At 42.7% G+C, this 21,987-nt stretch overlaps 1 protein-coding gene across 1 annotated transcript in view; it reads left to right on the forward strand.

The window, feature by feature from the left end:
* The first annotated feature begins 563 nt into the window (after positions 1-563).
* prpf6 (PRP6 pre-mRNA processing factor 6 homolog) overlaps positions 564-21,987 on the forward strand; it is a 30,535-nt gene continuing 9,111 nt past the window's right edge. The window contains exons 1-12 of the mRNA XM_080763173.1: positions 564-775; positions 2,200-2,359; positions 2,880-2,998; positions 4,340-4,418; positions 5,246-5,422; positions 12,217-12,345; positions 14,258-14,352; positions 15,363-15,519; positions 16,275-16,437; positions 17,441-17,559; positions 18,690-18,908; positions 21,509-21,631. Of these exons, the coding sequence (XP_080619299.1) occupies positions 573-775; positions 2,200-2,359; positions 2,880-2,998; positions 4,340-4,418; positions 5,246-5,422; positions 12,217-12,345; positions 14,258-14,352; positions 15,363-15,519; positions 16,275-16,437; positions 17,441-17,559; positions 18,690-18,908; positions 21,509-21,631 (1,743 nt within the window). The 5' untranslated portion in view covers positions 564-572. The remainder of the gene's footprint in view (positions 776-2,199; positions 2,360-2,879; positions 2,999-4,339; positions 4,419-5,245; positions 5,423-12,216; positions 12,346-14,257; positions 14,353-15,362; positions 15,520-16,274; positions 16,438-17,440; positions 17,560-18,689; positions 18,909-21,508; positions 21,632-21,987) is intronic.

Genomic DNA, 21,987 nt, shown 5'->3' on the forward strand with positions numbered 1-21,987 from the left:
CCCGATTCTGGTTAATTATGTCATTGTCATTGAATGCTAATTTGCCAACGCTTCTATTTCCATGTGTCTTCGAGCAATAATCTATTGTAATCTGGCGCCCTCGCGTGGTTAGGAAATTAGAATTAATGATTGTGTGTGGCGTGGGTGTGTGTGTGCGTGTGTGTGTGGCGCGTGTGTATGTGTGTGTGTGTGTGTGTGTGTGTGTGTATATATATATATATATATATATATATATATATATATATATATATATATATATATATGATCCTATTATGTTTGTTAAAATAAAATGTGTTTTGTTGAAAGGTGACATTTGTATAAATCCATTTTCTGTTTACTAACGAGTTAGAGAGACAGAGAAAAGAGACCTCTGTTACTGGCTACTATCATAAATTCAGAATATAGAGCTATTAAACTCTTATTTTAAGGGATAAAAACAGATGACGTGTAGTACAATGACCAGCCTCTGGTGTCGCTATTGCTTTTCCCCTTGAAAGGAAAGAAAGGGGTCATATTATTCGGTCGGAACGGAAGCGCGACTGTTGTTCTTCCGGAATTGAAAAAACCTCGCCATGGTTGGAGTAAATATGAACAACGCTCCGCAAAATAGGGGCTCCAAGATCGTTTCCAGGTCGGCCGCGGGGCACCCGGGCCCCGCAGCGGCCGCTCCGGGGCCCCCGGTGCTGCCGCTGGCCTCGCCGCTCATGGGGAAGAAGAAGAAGCCGTTTCTGGGCATGCCCGCCCCGCTGGGTTACGTGCCTGGTCTCGGCCGAGGGTAACGATCGCTTTACGAACATGCTATTTACTAGCCCTCATACATGACTGACGGTCATGGATGACCTTCAGAATAGTGTTCGCGCTTTCTCCCTTTATGCTCCGTAAATCCACACAAACGTTCAGTTTTCAAATATAAAGTGCTTACCCTATGGTCACGGATGTTCCACTTATTTACGGCCCCTCAGAATGTACCCCTATATGTCGTATTGCTAAACAAAAAGCATTTAAATCCGATCGGTGGCAATTTTCTCCATATGCTTGTCACGGTGACCCTATCGGTTGAGAGGTGTATTGCAATCTGATACATTATAAATATGAGTTGAAAATGGTCACCGATCGGATTAAGTTGCCCTTTAGTGAGTAATATACGGGTACTTCTGATGGCTCCTACATAATTATACCATCTGTGCCCATGGGGTAAACACTATATTTGAAATCTGAACGTATATATGTACGGACCAAAAATATTTTGAACTTGAAGATCATCCAAGACGGCCATGGCAGATGATCGTCTTAAAAATTGTGATCCAAGGCTAGCTATTGCGTGCACCGAAAATGGCAGATCTGTAAGATCACGACGCGTCGTGAGCTTGTAGATCGGCTATTTTCGGTGCTCCGTAGACGTACAACAAAGTAAAAATAAATATCCCTCTTTAATGTATATACCGGTATGTGCTCACTGCTCAGCAGCATGCTAACCTCTTAGCTGCTGCTGTATTTGAATGAATGAAAGCTTCCAAGAATTTCCAACAACAACAAATAGCATGTCTGTGATGTGCTATATTATTGAATCCTATAATAATAACAGTTGTATATACACATATTGTAATTATAATGTAAAAGCATCTATTATGCTAAATTGCTTACTAGTTTAGCTGAAGTAGTTGACTAAATGAGAAGTGTTCAACAAACTTTATTAACATTTTGTACTAGAACAAGGTGAATGTAAGTGAAAGGTGCTGTGATCCGTCTGTCTGTATTTACAGTTAAATAGTTAACCCATTTTGACTTCTACATTCTGACAGTTTTCTGAAAAAGCTGTGTTTCTATGTCAGTTTCTATGTCAGTCGTTCTTCGAAAATAGCAGACCTGCTATGAACTTGTAGATCTGCTATTTTTCAATAGCTAAATCATAACGTAATGCTAACACCAAAAGTGGTTCCCGCCCAAAATGGGTTTTAAATACAGCTTCACACTGCGTTTGAGCTTGTGGATCTGCTATTTTGGATACTTTTGTGTGACGCTCGCTCACACTGTAGTATGATCAAGTGGAGGCGTCAATTTATGAAAAAACAGAATAGAATATGGAGACAGCCCAACAGCAACGATATTATTCAATTAAATAGATTAGTTTTATTAAATGTTGCACGCCTAATAAGTAGTGATCTGATCACCACCGTGTCTCTCCCTGGTCCTCTGCAGTGCCACCGGTTTCACCACGCGGTCAGATATCGGACCCGCCCGCGATGCCAACGACCCGGTGGACGACCGCCACGCGCCCCCAGGGAAGAGGACGGTCGGAGACCAGATGAAGAAGAACGAGGAAGATGAGGAAGATCTGAACGACACCAACTATGACGAGGTGTGTTTCTTTCTTAAGACCTTTTTCCCAAGTCAAAACCCCCACATTGATGATGTGCATTTCGCCACATCTCAACATATTTCAAGCCAGGGACGGCAAGAAGTGAGGATTAGTGTTTAAAATGTTAAGTTCGAGATTCAGATGATCAACAACCTCACAGCGTGCCAAAGTATAACATAATGGGTAAAGTGTTTAAAATGATTGTGATGCTATATTAACTTATTACGCTTGGGGCCGCCTTGGTAATAATATAGTAATATCGTGATTATGGCATAAGTGTTTGGATCACTTAAAACGTAGAAATAGAGGTTTGGGTTGTGTCGTTACCGTGTCGTGATGTAACTAGGCCAAAGGAATTGATGATCCAAAACACCGTGTCCGTCCGCCTCGACTTACATTGTACGGTCAAAATTAAATGGCTCTCATTTGTTTTTTTGTCCATATCACCCAGCCCTTATGTATGGTAGACTTAGCATTTTTTCCACATGACTTGATATCCCGGTGGTCTTTTCTTCTATAGTTCAACGGCTACGCGGGGAGCTTGTTCTCCAGCGGGCCCTATGAGAAAGACGACGAAGAGGCAGACGCTATATACGCTGCCCTGGACAAGAGGATGGACGAGAGGCGCAAGGAGAGGAGGTGAAACTTAAGAGAAACCTGTTGCACTGAAGAATGTTCTGTGTGCTTGCACACCCCCCCGTGCCCTGGGACTGCAGACCAGCCGTGTGCTTGTAGCTAACTCTGGTTACATTTCTGTAACCGCTTGAACCCAAGGATAGACCCCTGGGGGACCACGCTCAATGAAGTACAGGGTTTAATAAGTTCAGTACAGTGAGGGACGCTCTTATCATCATACATCACATTCTGTGCTCAACCAATCAAATCGTCACAAATGTTTTTCCCGGCCAATCACAATTTGTGTCTTCACTTTTTTTGTCCTCACTTTTGGCTTCAATGTTTGTGTTTACACACCAAAAGCTGGGCACGCCCCTCAAAAAATGCTGGTTCATTTTTAACCAATAATGTCATGCCCAAAATAAAGTGAAAGTGGTTTATCGTAACCTGGTCCCTGCTAAATAAACGACATTAAATGTAATGCGTTATAGGCTATAGCTGCCTACAGGGTGTTGCAGACAACTTTATTTACAGTGATCATTGTCATCAGTGTTTGTCTCATTCAGTATTTTAGCCGTGACGTGAGCGCCCCCTCCAGAGATACTTCCGGGTCCTACTTTTGTGTCGCTTTTGTGTCCCCATAGAGTTATACTGTGACGCTCCGTCGGACTAAATCTGAGACGAAAACAACCACGAAAGTCTCATTTTACCACTTTCCTCGCAACAACAAAGCTGCTGCTCTCCCAATCTGGCTGTGACAGGCCGTCTGCCCCACACTGAATACTATCGCCATTTTATTTCATTGTGTCAACTATCCTCATTAATTGCAAACTAGATTCAACATACCCAAGCCTGCACACATTCTAAATATGCCCCCGAAATATTGTACTGAGCAAATGGACTGTTACCACCTTCAATAATAATGATAATAATAGTCTTTATTGTCTCCACATCATATATTTTCTTTGTCATGGACACTTGTACAAAACATTAATAATTCTACTCGAGTTGGAAGCATTAAGACCCATTTTAACCCTCAATGGCTTCCTTTCTGAAAAATAACGTCATTGTAAAAAGATTCACACGTTTAGATATTCTATTTACAATGAGATGCGGACGGGAGCTGGTGCCACTTGGACCCGGACTTAACGTAGCACTACAAAATGACGTCGGACTTAAATACTGAATTACATCTGGTGTGTGGTGTATTTGTCTCATTACATCTGGTGTGTGGTGTATTTGTCTCATTACATCTGGTGTGTGGTGTATTTGTCTCATTACATCTGGTGTGTGGTGTATTTGTCTCATTACATCTGGTGTGTGGTGTATTTGTCTCATTACATCTGGTGTGTGGTGTATTTCCAGGGAGCTGAGAGAGAAGGATGAGATAGAGAAGTACCGTATGGAGCGGCCAAAGATCCAGCAGCAGTTCTCCGATCTGAAGGTAAAATCTACACAAACGATCTCATGGAGTTCTCAGTCGCCACAACATTCTACACAAACAATTCTCAAGTCGCCACAACTGATTACAGTCATTTGGATTCTATAGAAGCCAGCAGGTCGTCTATGGAAGCATGTTGCGCAGCTAAAATAGCGCATGTACCAGGCTCTCAATGAGTCACAAACACATTTTCTGTGATTATTTTAAGATTAGATCAGCATTGAAGTGGTCAAACTAGTCTCAGATATTTCATATAAAAGCGAAGGTTAAGATTAGATCAGCATTTGAAGTGGTCAAACTAGTCTCAGATATTTCATATAAAAGCGAAGGTCATAAAGCCTCAATCTGTGATTTCCTCATCTGGTTGGTGATGTGTATAACAGCAGGAACAGTACTAAAACATCATAATGTCACATATTTTGTTAATTTTTTAACAATGAGTGATAGTGTGCCGGTGTCCTTTCACACTGTTTCACAAATCAATTGGATTTGGTCATACAAACATTTTCACTTTTTTTATTTTGCTATGATCCAAGCAATTTAGTGATGTCATTATTAAGCCAAGTAGCAAAAACCTCCTTCCTAAAATTGGACAATGTAAGGAAATTGTGATGCAATTTCCTTTTAATTTTAAAGGTGCAAAATGCAAAAAGGTTAAAGTCTCAATCTGTCATTTCTTCAACTTGGTTACCAGCCAACAGCAAGAACATAGGTTTTAGAATTAGAATCGAAAGACCTAAAAAAAGAACAATTCGCTTCGTTTCACAAATCACAGATTAGGACAATGTTTTCCGGCATGACATTTATCGTCTATATATTTCTGTGTCCAGAGGAAGCTGTCGGAGGTGTCTGAAGAGGAGTGGCTGAGTATCCCCGAGGTGGGAGACGCCAGGAACAAGCGTCAGAGGAACCCCCGTTACGAGAAGCTGACCCCCGTACCGGACAGCTTCTTCTCCAAACACCTCCAGGCTGGGAAGCAGGACACCAACGTGGACCCACTGCAGGGGGTTAGTACGCATGTACACACACACACACACACACACACACACACACACACACACACACTGTAAGGGTCGAGAGAGGAGTATAGTCTTGACTAAAGGCTTGCCGAGTAGATGAGACTTCGGGTTTAAAGATGGACAAGTTAAAAGATAAGCTTAGTTTTAAGGCTTAGGTTTATATTCTTATACGGACTTATAATCCGACAAAGAATGATTCTGGCACAATGCCTTATAAAAGGAGGAGGTGACGTAACGACTAGGTAGTCGTGGCGTCAACCCTGACATGACACACACACACACACACACACACACACACACACACACACACACACACACACACACACACACACACGGGGAGTCGTTTTAGTATGCACCAGCAGGAGGCAGCCTCCACCACTGGAAGCAACTTGTTTGATGACTAATGGAGGAAACTGTGATGCTGCTGGGGAAATGTGGCCTCAGGGAGGGCATGTCATTGTTTTGAGGTGGAGAAGGCAAAGCTGAGGAGGAACAGCCGCCTGTGCCTTCATGCCTGCTTGCTCAGAAGAGCAGGGAGACAAAATACAACCACCCCAATTGTATATTTAATATAACTCCATATTTGGACATTGCATTTGATGTCACGGCGAGCACAGACATGGCTACCATGGCAACCGTGCGTCACATCATACTAATACCGTGTCCAATAGCTTTTGGAGTTATAAATGTACGTGCACGGTGTTGACAGGAACAACGCACAGACAGTGAACGATAATGCACTTCGTAGCCGCCGTGCTGTCGGCCACCCGGAACATCATCATCCTTACTGTCCTGCTCGCTGTGCTCGGCCTGCTGTTGGCTGTACAGGCGGACGAAGAGGCTACTGCTTACCCACCGGACAACAACAACAGTAGCAGCACTGTCTTTGACCATCTTCCCCTGCTTTTCAGCAAACCTTTGAGCCCAGAGATGGCCTGACGGGCTTTCCTCATTGGTGCACGGCCAGGCAGAGAATGAATCGAGAGAATGACACAGCTGCGAGCCTCCCTCCTCCAGCTGTGTCATCGTCGTCCTCATCAAGCGCTCTGACATGACTGCAACTCTGACATCCAGGTCCTCAATGCTCAGAAAGCCCTGCCGTTCACAAAGTGAACTTGTCCAGTAGCTTATTCAGAATTTGATACACCTTCCTGGCATTGTTACGACAAATGGATAAAGATACTATAGGGGGTGCATCACTTAATCAAACAAATTGATTTAGTCAATAGAGCGCCGGAGTCGCATCCGCCACACATCCTGATCCTACCCGGGTCGCATTTATACCTGCAATACCACTGACCACCAGCCAGCTGTGTTGTTGAGCAGCCTGCACCGCTCGGTTCACACAAGGGGGAATCAAACCGGTCTCCCATAGACCTTTTTTAGGCGCGCAACGTCATGGTTTTTGTGCGTGACAGTCTATGGATGCGTTATCTGTATCCCCCCCTGAGTGTGTGAGTGTATTTCACCTAGAGCTCCATATATGGAGACAACCTATATCTCCATGTATGGAGACAACAGTGATATCCAGTGCTGACATCAGACTAGTGTAGAAACCTCATATATGGATATACACTAGTGATGCACCGAATATTCGTCCGCAGAAAATATTCGGCGGAAAATGTCTAAAAAAGCATTTTCGGCCTATATAACCATTTATTTTGCCATAAATAAGGTAGCTTTAAGGTACGGCCATGACAGCAATGGTAGGAAAAATATATAGCATATTAATCATATTCGGGTATTTGGTGTCAGCCGAATGCTGGTACGCATCGTAGCATGACGAAAAAAATTACTGCTTGCGTATGTCTCGTGGCAGTGTACTGTATGACGTAATGATTACTTGTGCTTGATATGGCAGTGGTGTCAGATTACATACATGTATACATAGGGGCATTACCTTTAATCCACCCGACACTGAAACATATCATCATTACGTCACCATTGAAAACCAATTATACCCTGGCATAACCCTGGCATTGGTACATATCACGTCATATGCATACATAATGCATCGTAGCACCTGACGAAAAACATTACTTGCACGCTCTGCTTGCGCAAGTAATAATAATAATACATTTAATTTATAACACACTTTACAAATTTGAAAGAAATCTCAAAGTGCTACAAGCAAAAATATTTAAAAACTGTTGTGATTCATCTACATTTTCAATTTTCTTGAATTGATAGTAGTGTGAGGTCTGTGGACATAATGCGGTTCTGTGACATTTATTGTTCTGCGATTGTTTTTAATGATGATTGACAGTTTGTGGTCGCTATAGAATGTTGATTAACCTGTCTGTGCCTTGGATCCTCTTTTTGAGTGGTGGAACCACTCCTACAACCGGCAAGTTTAAGGGAGAAGTAGCCTGAGCTAACGTATTAGGTTTCTGGTCTAGAGGGGCGGGTCGCGCGGAATTATTATAATTTAATTTAGTAAAACAGTTCTCATAAAGCCCCCAAAGCAAGTTAGAAAATAGCCTTGTAATGTAAATGTTTTGAAACATAGCCTTGTTGTTTGTCTTTAAATTTTTACGACTTGGTGGAAATTAATTAAGTAGCCAGTCCTACATTTTAAGAAATTCAAACATTTTCTTGTACGAGGGTCCTTGGAACAAGTTATTTTCAGATGGCAATGACAATAAAACATTTGAGAACCACTGCTTCTACAACAGATACAGAAACCGTGACGTAGTCTCGCTCGAGTATATATATATATATATATATATATATATATATATATACAAGCTCACAACCTTAGAGTATATATATATATATACAAGCTCACAACGCATTGCAGTCACTTGCGATACGTTGTGAGTTGTGAGTGTGTTATTTACGGTGCAAGACACTGCCATGCTAAGTATAAATTAGGCAGCTGCATCACAACGGCATTTTAGCCTCATCCAAAAAAGAAAGTACAGCTGGATTGTGCTGGATGGAGTGCAGTATTATTGACCTAGGCTTACCATACGTCCTCTTTTGGGAGGCTGTCCGGGCAGTCCGGGGGGGGGGGGGGGGGGGTCCGGGGTTTTACAGGTATCTGTACGCTCACAGACCATTCAGACAAATGTGTATTACAATGCACGTTCAATGGTTCGTAGTGGAAAAACACTGTGAGAGGCGGAATGTGTATTATTCATAACTCTTGACCGAATAGTATTTTGTACAACCAAGCAAAGCATAATAGTCCTGTGACGAACAGTCAAAAAGTGCTTTCGTTTTTGAGATACCCCTACCGGAGGTAGGACCAAACACAACATAGTTTTTCCTCATCTCGGAAGGTGGAATGGAAGGTGTGGTTCTGCTGAATCCAGCAATACACAAAATAATTGTGTAACTGTAGCTTGAATACTCATGGAGTTATGGCACTAAACGCATATGGTTTCCCAAATGGGAGGAAATAAAGCAGTCCTAAATGAAATCTACAGTATCAAACAGATTAGTTTTATTTTGACTTCACTTATGCAAGGGTGGGGAAATTATAACAAATTCACTTGAGTAGAAGTCCCTAAAATATATGAAATGTCACAAATGAGAAATTGTGAAATATATGAAGCTTAAACAATAGTAGACTACAGAGAGAAATGCAGCCCTACAATAGAACTACCTAACTATTATTTTACACACCTGGATGAGGGAAACCAAGCTCAATGCTCATACCAGCAAGTCATTCATTCATGTAGAGTTGATATAATCATTTAACATGTTTGCTTAAGGTAAAGTTGTATTTAGCTCCACCACATCTGCATTGTATTGCCTATGGCTTTCTTCGTAAACCGACAGGTAAATCATTGCAAATATTTTGGAATATGAAAAGATTGGAATAATGGCAAATCAAGTAGCCTATCTGACCTAGCTTTAAGTTCCATTTAGTGTAACATACTAACAGAGCATGTCCAGTAGCCATTGACAATAGTAGAACCCTGACACTGTAGACCTTGCACGCATCGGCCTGGGTGACAGCAGACTGCATGGGCGAGCGCTGGCGCTTTGACATGGGGAGTCAGATCAACATTATGGAATTCATTCTGTACTGGCCATATATCGAGCGTGTCTTGAGTATACAGGGATTAATGAGGTCAGATCAACATACAATGAAATGTCAGCTCAACAGGTCAGCTCCATTTATGGAGATCTAAGCGCTTAGGATTGCTTGTAATTCTTTTTAGGTTTTTATAAGTATCCGAGTAAATAAAAAGGGGGAGTGGAGGAGCTTGAAAATACCACAGCAAGTTAGGACACTAATCCTCCCCTATCATAGGGTAGATAAAGCAAGGACAATCTACGTCTATTGTTCCAAATAAAGTTGGTAAACAATTTCCTGGTTCTAGAAAAGAAGTTTGGTGGAGGTGACAAGGGTACGTTTTGAAATAAATACAATAGCTTGGGAAGTACATTCATTTTGAGTATATTAATTCTGCCGATCAAAGATATTGAAAGACTTGACCATCTATTAATTGAATTTTCGATTGTGGCTAAAATTGGGTTATAATAATTAGCATTCACCACCTCTTCCAACCTTGACACAATTTGGATTCCCAAATAAGTAAAGGCATTTACTGGTCTGAAGTGACGAACATGACCGGATGGTTGCGCTATCTAACAGTAGTTCTATTGTAGGCCTGCATTTCTCTATTTCTCTGCAGTATTGTTGCAGCTACAATATTCTTTTCACAATTTCTCAAGTTTGGGATTTCATACATTTTTGGAACTTCTACTCAAGTCAATTTGTTATAATTATTCCACCATTGATAAGTGAAGTCAAAATAAAAAGAAAGGTACAATTCTGGGAAATTGGAAGTGTGGTTGCACTGACGTGAGTCACAAAGCATAGGGACCTGGGAACTGAATTCCGGCTTACCGTCCTTTATTGTGATGTCATGTGAAGCATGACAACAGTGACAACAGTGTGTGAAGCATATGACAAAAAGCTTCACTTTTCTGTTGTGCAAGTTAACAAAAATCACACCTGTGTGAAGTGAGGGGGGCTAATATATTAAAGTCTAACTCATGTTGATTAGGTGATGTAATGGTGATGTAAAACGGTGCCAACACATTAAATGCCATTAACAATACCTGTAAGGTTCCATTTGTACACTCTCAGAGTTACAGACCTGTAAGGGTCCATTTGGTTTCATTTGTACACTCTCAGAGTTACAGACCTGTAAGGGTCCATTTGGTTCCATTTGTACACTCTCAGAGTAACAGACCTTTAAGGGTCCATTTGGTTCCATTTGTACACTCTCAGAGTTACAGACCTGTAAGGGTCCATTTGGGTCCATGTGTTACACTCTAAGGCCCTCATTTATCAATCGAGTGTAAAATCTGCCACAGATTCGAGTGCAGGTTTCGTAGTACACCCACGTCGCCACGGCATTTATAAAGTGATCGCAAACAGCTGATCCTTCCTTAATTTCGTTCTGACGTTAATAAATGTGACGGCTGAAATCTATCTGGCACGCCCTATGAAATCAAGCCTCGCCCTCGTTTTTGCGACTGAACACATGAAATACGACCTGTGGGAACCATGGAAACCATGGAAAAAAGGTTTCTCCCGTGCCTTGCCCGCCTCACGCACCTCTCTCACACACACACACACACACACACACACACACACACACACACGCAAAAGCACACGCAACTTGCAAGCCCACTGGTGTCTTGTTAAATAAAGAACGAACACCTGCATGAATTAAATAAAATTGTAGGCCTACCCTGTCTGTTTCCCTCTCACCTCGCTTGCCTTGCTGTCATGTCCACGCATGCACGCATATACATGACACATCGACATCGCATCGCCATGAATGGAATTAGTTTGTAGGCTGGCCTATATTAATTTTACCCATTCGTGCGCAGTGCACGGCGAAGACTGCGCACTGCTGTGATATTAAAGTCCTGTAGGTGACTGCCGACATGATAGCCTATCTCTCTCATACAGCATGAGAGAGGCTATCATGTCGTCAAGGCAGTCATAATCAACGTTTATGTAGTGATTTCTGATTTGATCATTGATGAACAAATCATAAACATATGGATAATTATAATTTACATTTGGGGGATATCTTTCACAATAATAAATAAAACATGTTCTAGACATTCTAATGATCACATATATATATATATATATATATATATATATATATATATATATATATAAGAAAACATATATTACAGTTATTTTACTTACTTTTATCAGGGTTAAAGGTCATAGGTTCAAAATTGTTAAATTGCGAGTCCATAGATTTGTGTGACTTTCAGCTTCTGTGGGGGGCCGGTATTTATATGCAAATATGACCAATTGCATTGCAATGAACATCAATGATGACGTTTAGGTGAAAAAAATTATAATAATTAATTCATAAAAATATGTAATATATTGCAATGTATTATTGCAATGCTGGGTGTTACAGGGTTAAGCGATCTCAGTGGTCCAGAGACCCTCAGGGTTCCTTGATGGGGGACCAAATGGACCCTTGCTGCCAGGTTCCCCGTAGTCTGGAAACCAGACCAATCTGTTACAGGAAAAAAATGATCTCTGGGGAGATTTGTCTGGAACTCCCCTACTTGAATTACATATCCCTCACCCCAGAGTTGTGGGTGACCAATCAGAAGTGAGAATTTGTTCCAGACTAACATCTACGCAGTGTTGTTAGTCTGGCCATGCCAGGCTAGGTTCCATTTAGAAGCTCTCAGCGTTATGGAGGCCCTTGAAATTTAAAATGTTTTGAGTCGAGAACCAATGGTCTAAGCAGGCGTTTGTTTTGATTCCATCTTTCTAGCTGGGTGGTTTGAACACACCCTTCCCAGGAGGCATGACCCCCGGCCTGTCCACCCCCGGGGCAGGAGACCTGGACATGAGGAAGATCGGCCAGGCCAGAAACACTCTGATGGACATGAGACTGAGTCAGGTAACACCATGGAACACTCTGATGGACATGAGACTGAGTCAGGTAACACCATAGAACACTCTGATGGACATGAGACTGAGTCAGGTAACACAATAGAACACTCTGATGGACATGAGACTGAGTCAGGTAACACCATGGAACACTCTGATGGACATGAGACTGAGTCAGGTAACACCATGGAACACTCTGATGGACATGAGACTGAGTCAGGTAACACCATAGAACACTCTGATGGACATGAGACTGAGTCAGGTAACACCATAGAACACTCTGATGGACATGAGACTGAGTCAGGTAACACCATAGAACACTCTGATGGACATGAGACTGAGTCAGGTAACACCATAGAACACTCTGATGGACATGAGACTGAGTCAGGTAACACAATAGAACACTCTGATGGACATGAGACTGAGTCAGGTAACACAATAGAACACTCTGATGGACATGAGACTGAGTCAGGTAACACCATGGAACACTCTGATGGACATGAGACTGAGTCAGGTAACACCATAGAACACTCTGATGGACATGAGACTGAGTCAGGTAACACAATAGAACACTCTGATGGACATGAGACTGAGTCAGGTAACACCATGGAACACTCTGATGGACATGAGACTGAGTCAGGTAACACCATAGAACACTCTGATGGACATGAGACTGAGTCAGGTAACACCATAGAACACTCTGATGGACATGAGACTGAGTCAGGTAACACCATAGAACACTCTGATGGACATGAGACTGAGTCAGGTAACACCATAGAACACTCTGATGGACATGAGACTGAGTCAGGTAACACCATAGAACACTCTGATGGACATGAGACTGAGTCAGGTAACACCATAGAACACTCTGATGGACATGAGACTGAGTCAGGTAACACCATAGAACACTCTGATGGACATGAGACTGAGTCAGGTAACACAATAGTGGCAGCGGTGGCCGAACGGATTGCGGAGTGGTCTTGATACTGGAAGGTCGCCAGTTCGAATCAGCGGTCCGACACGTTAAAAATTACCACCGCTGCAGTGCCCTTGGACAAGGCATTGAACCACTACCATGAAATGTTCTATGAAATAAGCAGGGCCTGGCTGTAAACAAGTATCTGATGCTTAGTCCAGTTACCCTGGGTAAACGTAGTACCTTTCCTTTCCTTACCATAGTTCACCTCAATTTATGTTTTTAAAGAAAGTCACACCGCACATTCAGTCAGTGTGAATTAGAATTAGTGTGAATTAGAAGTGACACTGTGTAACCTATTCTTTTTTTCAACTTAAATTTTATTCATTTTTCATGAACAGAAATGTCATACAAGGACATACAGAAAGCAAAAAGACAAACAATCGAACATTACAATACGTGTTGCCAACTCAGTAAATAAAAAGTAAAAACAGTAGATAAATGCTTGTAAGAAATAAAAAATAAAAGCCAAACATTCTGGATTCTAGCTCACCTGTTGTTCAGTAGTATAATCAAACCATTTTTCCCATTTGTTTTCAAAAGACTCTCTCTTCAATCTCAAATTTGCAGTCATTCTCTCCATGTCAAATATTTCTGAGACTAACTGGAACCATTCATCTATGGAAGGAGGATCTACCTGTAGCCATTTCCGAGTAATGGCTTTTTTCCCTGCAGCCAGAAAGATTTTCATCAGATACCTGTCACTTCCCATAATTTCTTCTGGTATATCTCCCAAATACAGCATCAAACAAGAATCTAATATTTGAAAGCCCAGAATCTCCTGTAATTGTGTAACCTATTCTATTAAGTTAATTAAAACGACTACTATTCTTATGTAGTGTATGACTTTTAAGTGGTAATCCTAACTGTCAGATTTGATCTATAGACTTGACTAGATCTATGGGAAGGTCATTGAACACTGAAAATGCTTTGTCCCTCCCTTCAGGTGTCTGACTCGGTGAGTGGCCAGACAGTGGTGGACCCTAAGGGCTATCTGACTGACCTCAACTCCATGATCCCTACCCATGGTGGAGACATCAGGTGTTGACCCCCACACACACACACACAGACGGACGTGCGCACACACACACACACACACGCACGCACGCACGCACGCACACACACACGCACACACAGATTAAAGTTCTCAGTCGGCACGACCATATGAGGCCAACAAGTCTTCTAGTATAGAAGCTGTTGAACAAGCTTGTAGATCGGCTATTTTTAATTTACTTTGTGTTAGGCTGCCTCCTATGCCCAGCTTTGAGGGTTTGTGTGAACACCAACATTGGCTGATGAGTGGCTGATCACCCCATAGCGATGATTTGATTAAGCAAAGTACTACATATTGAAGATCCGTGTGAAGTGAGGGCAGAAAAAGTGAAGACACCAAAAGTGATTGGCCCGGAATTACATTTGTGATGATTTGATTGGCTGATCACGAAATGTGATGCCCCTCAATTCACACGAGTGTGATATTTTTAAAATTTGAGCATTTGAAGTGGTCAAACAACTAGCAATATGTTCAGTACATAATACCAGTAAGACGCGCAAACGCGGGAAGCGAACGCAGCTCGTACATTTTTAAGTTAAGTTTTTAACTTAGCCATAACCATATAAGGAGTCCCCAAAGCAGCTATACGTCCAAATATGTTAGATGTTGCAACAAATCACTCAGCTCCATATATGGGCACAAAGGGGACACACACACACAGACAGACAGACAGACAGACATGATCTGCTAGGTCTCATAGTAAGTGCTCATTGCGTTCGCAATCACTGCGTTCGCAACAACCACCACAAGAATTGTATTAACACACAAAAAATATATAATTTACATACTGCCACTTTTTTATGTTTTCTTTGTGGCTTTCGCCTTTATTTATAGTATAGTATATATATAGTATTACTATATATATATATATATACTGTATAGTAAAGGCCGTCGGTATCGGAGCCATGGCCCAGGCCCATAGTGCCACTTTTAAAATGTAATTTACATCGGCGTGTCTCTAAACGAGTCTCTCTCTGTGTTTTTTTTTCGAGCACAGTGACATCAAGAAGGCTCGCCTGCTGCTGAAGTCAGTGAGGGAGACCAACCCCCATCACCCCCCGGCCTGGATCGCCTCCGCCAGGCTGGAGGAGGTCACTGGCAAGCTCCAGGTGGCCAGGAACCTCATCATGAAGGGCACGGAGATGTGTCCCAAGGTGAATGCTTAGGAGGCATGGGGGGTGGGCAACCTGTTCTCAAGGTGAATGCTTAGGAGGCAGGGGGGTGGGCAACCTGTTCTCAAGGTGAATGCTTAGGAGGCAGGGGCGGTGGGCAACCTGTTCTCAAGGTGAATGTTTAGGAGGCAGGGGGGTGGGCAACCTGTTCTCAAGGTGAATGCTTAGGAGGCAGGGGGGTGGGCAACCTGTAACCAAGGTGGATGCTTAGGAGGCAGGGGGGTGGGCAACCTGTTCTCAAGGTGAATGCTTAGGAGGCAGGGGGGTGGGCAACCTGTAACCAAGGTGAATGCTTAGGAGACATGGGGGGTGGGCAACCTGTAACCAAGGTGAATGCTTAGGAATAAGTCAATAACTTGACCACTTTCAACCTGGTGAAACCATATATACACCCCTTTTTGGATACCTGCATTTGCCATAACATATATTAAAGGTTGTCCACCATAAATAATATCATGAGCCAGTAGGATCACAACCTATATGGAAGCACCGGCCAATTTCTTGCTGGAAACCCAATATGGCCGCCACAAAATTAGCCCCCATTAGATATAATTCGGGGTGAATAAGGCAAAATCTTAATCTGAGGGATATTTCCACGAAACTTCACAAGGTTGATCAATTATATGAATACGAACCCTTTTTGTATTGAACGTTATATTATCACAATATCGATATTGATGTTTGGTCCTAAAAAAAATGATATTTTGATATTTAATTGTGTCCGTTGGTGGTTCCAGAGTGAAGACGTGTGGCTGGAGGCGGCGCGGCTCCAGCCGGGGGACACGGCCAAGGCGGTGGTGGCCCAGGCCGTTCGCCACCTCCCCGGCTCCGTCCGCATCTACATCAGAGCCGCGGAGCTGGAGACCGACATCCGGGCCAAGAAACGGGTCCTGAGGAAGGGTACGTGTGTGTATGGGTCGTACCGTAGGTCCTGAGGAAGGGTACGTGTGTGTATGGGTAGTACCGTAGGTCCTGAGGAAGGGTACGTGTGTGTATAGGTCGTACCGTAGGTCCTGAGGAAGGGTACGTGTGTGTATAGGTCGTACCGTAGGTCCTGAGGAAGGGTACGTGTGTGTATGGGTCGTACCGTAGGTCCTGAGGAAGGGTACGTGTGTGTATGGGTCGTACCGTACGGAACCGACTGACTCAAAACTAATCCAAAATGTTTCATGAAGATTTCATGAGATGACACTGACTGTTGTCCACAATTTCCGGGGGGGTGCATACTTAGTTTAGACTAGTCATTGGTTAGACATGGGTCAAGGTTAGGTTTAGGTGTACTGCCCCATGAGAGGTTAGGTTTAGGGTGAGGGTTTGAGATAGGTTGTAGTTGTATAGGACTAATGACTGGTCTAACCAATGACTAGTCTAAACCAAAAACTGTCTAATCTAAGGTCTGCACCCGCCGGCCGTGATGGCGTTCTCAAATTGTGTCTGCTACAGTATGGCCCTTGCCAGCACACACACACTACCATTATTATTTTGGGCATATTGTAAAATAATAATGTATTGGAATTTATTTAAAAATTTTCCTCCAATGTTTTTATGTTCTAAGATCACAAAATGTTCATCTCTTTCTTACATCATATTTGACTATTTGGCCAATTTGGAATTAAAAAGATGTTAAAAGTCCTTAAATTGTAACTAGAACTTAGAAATGTGCAGATGACCCTGCAGACACTAAAGATCCTTTCATGCGTTTTTTCCCCGGATAAACAGCAGGACAATTATTGCAGAGAAACGCATCGGTCAAATGCAAAGGACCTTTTTTATACTGTATGTTGGTTTGTTTACAATGTTGCACATGAACCCATTCTGGGCAGCCATTATGTTATGCTTTAGCTATTGAAAAATAGCAGATCTACAAGCAAGTAAACGTGTTCATACTGCCCCCCCCCCCTAGCCCTGGAGAACGTGTCCAAGTCTGTGCGTCTGTGGAAGACGGCGGTGGAACTGGAGGAGCCGGAGGACGCCAGGATCATGCTGAGCAGAGCGGTGGAGTGCTGTCCCACCAGCGTGGAGGTACGTGCGCGTACAGTAACAAACACACACCCATTTTGGTGTTTCAAACATTATGCTATAATTTAGCTATTGAAAAGTAGCAGACCTACAAGCTCATAGCGCGCCACCGAGTGGCGCGCTACGAGCTTGTAGGTCTGCTACTTTTGAAAAATCGTTAAAAATGTGCCTCAAATCTTTCCGAAAATTGTCTATGATTTAGAAAACTTTCGATGTCAGGCCTGAATGGGTTAAGGAACTTTGAGGTGCTAATAGTATAGACCCCATACACACACAACGTGATGATACCTACGAGCTGGGGCGGTACTATACTGTACTTTATACTGTACTTAAGTACAATTTACTGGAGTACTTATTTTAAAACTTAGTTACTATTTACTTTGTACATTTTGTATATTATAACATGACGTAAAATAGCCGATCTATGTAGATCTATTTTCAAAATATTTGTAATACATTTAAACACTTGTAAAATGGGATATTTTGCCTAATGAGTACTTTCTACTTTTGATACATTAAGTACATTTTGATACCAGTACTCTTACTCAAGTAAATGTTTAATCCCAGACATTCTTTATTTTTCTTAACATAGTCATTTCAAAGCAATTATTCACATATATTCCCCCCCCCCCCCCCACACCCACATGGCAGCACAAACCCTAAACAAAATCTTCAAAAGAAACATCAGGAAATGTCCATAAATACAAAGCAAAAGAAAACACATTACAAACAAATGCTCCCCATCACAGGAATCCCGGACTTTTACTTTTACTTGTACTTTACAGTACATGGTGGTATTGAATTAATGATACTTTAAATGAAGTAAAAAATGTGATAACCGTAATTTCCGGACTATAAGGCGCACCTGAATATAAGCCGCACCAGCCAAATTTAGGGAAAATCCCAAATATGTACGTATACAAGCCGCACCGGACTATAAGCCGCAGGTGGCCCCCTAGTGGCCGTTTCGTTAGCTCAGAGCCTTAGATGGCTCTGCTTTAGCTGTAAAAATCCATAGATAAGCCGCACCGTTGTATAAGCCGCAGGGTTCAAATCATGGGTAAAAAGGTGCGGTTTATAGTCTTATAATTACGGTATACTCTTCCCACCACTGCTTGCTTGTCCTTCCAAAGCTTTGGCTGGCCCTGGCCCGCTTGGAGACGTACGAGAATGCCCGGCGCGTGCTGAACAAAGCCCGGGAGAACATCCCCACGGACCGGCACATCTGGATCACCGCCGCCAAGCTGGAGGAGGCCAACGGCAACACGCAGATGGTGGAGAAGATCATCGACAGAGCCATCTCCTCGCTGCGCGCCAACGGCGTGGAGATCAACCGGGAGCAGTGGATTCAGGTACAAAACTCATCCACACTAACCCAACAGTGTGGAGATCAACCGGGAGCAGTGGATTCAGGTACAAAACTCATCCACACTAACCCAACAGTGTGGAGATCAACAGGGAGCAGTGGATTCAGGTACAAAACTCATCCACACTAACCCAACAGCGTGTGGAGATCAACCGGGAGCAGTGGATTCAGGTACAAACTCATCCACACTAACCCAACAGTGTGGAGATCAACCGGGAGCAGTGGATTCAGGTACAAAACTCATCCACACTAACCCAACAGCGTGGAGTTTAACCGGGAGCAGTGGATTCAGGTACAAAACTCATCCACACTAACCCAACAGCGTGTGGAGATCAACCGGGAGCAGTGGATTCAGGTACAAAACTCATCCACACTAACCCAACAGCGTGGAGATCAACAGGGAGCAGTGGATTCAGGTACAAAACTCATCCACACTAACCCAACAGCGTGGAGATCAACAGGGAGCAGTGGATTCAGGTACAAAACTCATCCACACTAACCCAACGGCGTGTGGAGATCAACCGGGAGCAGTGGATTCAGGTACAAAACTCATCCACACTAACCCAACGGCGTGTGGAGATCAACCGGGAGCAGTGGATTCAGGTACAAAACTCATCCACACTAACCCAACGGCGTGTGGAGATCAACCGGGAGCAGTGGATTCAGGTACAAAACTCATCCACACGCCGTTGAATTTGGAGAGTCCTGAACCAGAACTTATTTTCTTCTGTTAGTAAGAAAAGAAGCATACCAGTGGATTAAGTATGGATTCAGTTCCAACTGTACCATCTTTGACACTAGTATATCAGACTGTATTGTGTTGAAAGCTGAAGAAAAGTCCAAGAATAGCACTCTTGCATGATTCTTATTTGACTTATCTAGGTGTTTTGTAATTAAGTGGACCAGTGTCACAACCGCATCCTCTGTACCGCAACCCTTTTTATAGGCAAACTGACTGGGGTCGAATTTGTCTTTGGTTATACTGACAAGATGTTGTAACGGTATTCTTTCAAGTGATTTCATAATCACTGAAGTGAGAGCTATGGGTCTATAATCCTTAGGTGTTTTTCTCGGTCTCGGGTCTAAATGGGTTAATTTAAAGCCTGCTTCTCGATTATTTGATTGAAGAAATATAGAATGATCGTTAAAACAGAAATAATGGACATTAGATACATGTACATTAGATACATTACTTGTACATAATGATGAATAAATGTGGGACTTTCAACCTTCAACATCACTCGTGAAAGAGCTGCTATTCATGTTTAAAGAGGGAGGGGGAGGGACTATATCAGTTTCCAGCTTTGATTTGGGTGCCAGCATTGTCTGGCAAAGTGTCGAGTTTCATTCGGGCACAACGCACTGAGCGCAGCACGCCAAGCGCTGCCAATTGGTTGTGCGTTTAGCGTCGGTGCACGTCTTTCTTCCACTTACATAGTGCTGTGTAATTGGAACCTCTCACTGCAGCCACTGCTATTGTTGTTCCTCTTCTCTCCAGTGCTTTTTTGGCACGGGTAGTGCGATTGGCCACGGTGGGGTAGGTTAATCAAAGGGCTAACGGCAGATATTTCTGTAGTGCCAAAAAAAGATGTCCTTTGATGTGACGACCAAAAAGGCTGTGCTGGCTGGCTGCTCCATCTCAATTATTACAAGGTTACATTTCCACCAGGGGAACCTCAATATCCATCTATAAATAAGGTTTATTTGGGATGTATAGCCATAGAGAGACAGGAAATAACCTTTTTTCCCCACACAAAATCGCTGTGGAGATGTATTTTTAAGGCATATATCTAAATGACGGAGCGGTTGCGCAAAGACCCCGACCGGCAGCACTGTTTAATGCAATTTATTTGTGCGTGTTATAAGTATTTTTTGTTGCATTATTCATGGCAAAGTTGTAGAGTATGTATATCCATAACACAAACAAGCAGCACGCTAGCAAACACTTCACTAGTTCTTTGTTTCAATCATTTTATTATTATTATTATTTTCACAATTATATTACCAGATCATCTTCTTCTTAAATACACTAGTTTAAGCTTGTCACATGCAACTCTATACCGTCAAATGCATATGTGTCGCGCGAATTATCAAAACATTAGAAAGTAGGCTAATTCAACAAAAAAATACTCTCACGAATAAATTGCATTTAACAGTGCTGTCTTTGCGCAACCGCTCCGTCATTTAGATATATGCATTTTTAAGTGGCTCCAGTCAGGCAGCATTCCTCTAGGTTTGCTAGCCAAGGATTGGGGTCCACATCTTTGTATGCTGTATTTAAAGTGACACTATCTAACTTTTTTTTAATTAATAAAATGGTATGTTAATACAATATAACCTATACAATGGGGTGGGGGGTTTCCATTGAGGGGTTTTTAGATCATGTCAAAGGTCATGTCTCAACTAGACAACACGATTTTCGAACCTGTTGAAACTGAAATGATTTACATTGAGTTACAATGTCCCAACAACGCCAACAATCGTTAATGGCTGTTAATTATGACAATTAATGGTCAAGTAAAATGTCTCCCGGTTCTGCCGGCCCTAGCTGACAGTAAGTGTGTTCCTTCCTGGCTGTCGTGACAGGATGCGGAGGAGTGTGACAAGGCGGGCAGCGTGGCCACCTGCCAGGCGGTCATCAGGGCGGTCATCGGGATCGGCATAGAAGAGGAGGACTGCAAACACACCTGGATGGAGGACGCAGAGAGTGTGAGTAGTGTGCACACCATCCAGTTAGTATACACTTAACTGGCTTCTGAAGAAAGAGACTAGAGGAAAACATAGGACTAGACAGAGAAGACTAGACCAAGACAAGAACTCAGTCACACATTCAGTCATGACGGAAGGGAGTAGAAACAAAACTCACACACACACAACCCACAAAACAAGTGAACTCGGGAGTCCTCTACAATGAAAAGCTATTACGTCCAACCAATGGACGGATGATGTAAAAATTGTACGACGTTATTGCATCCAACCCTCCCCATCTTATCGTTGCTGTCGAGGAGAAACCTCTTATCTCCATATTTTAACCTTTTGTTTTTTGTGAAGGCCCACTTGATCGT

Source organism: Protomyctophum bolini (genome assembly GCF_963924005.1).
Source record: "Protomyctophum bolini genome assembly, chromosome: 5".
NCBI classification, from domain to species: Eukaryota; Metazoa; Chordata; class Actinopteri; order Myctophiformes; family Myctophidae; genus Protomyctophum; species Protomyctophum bolini.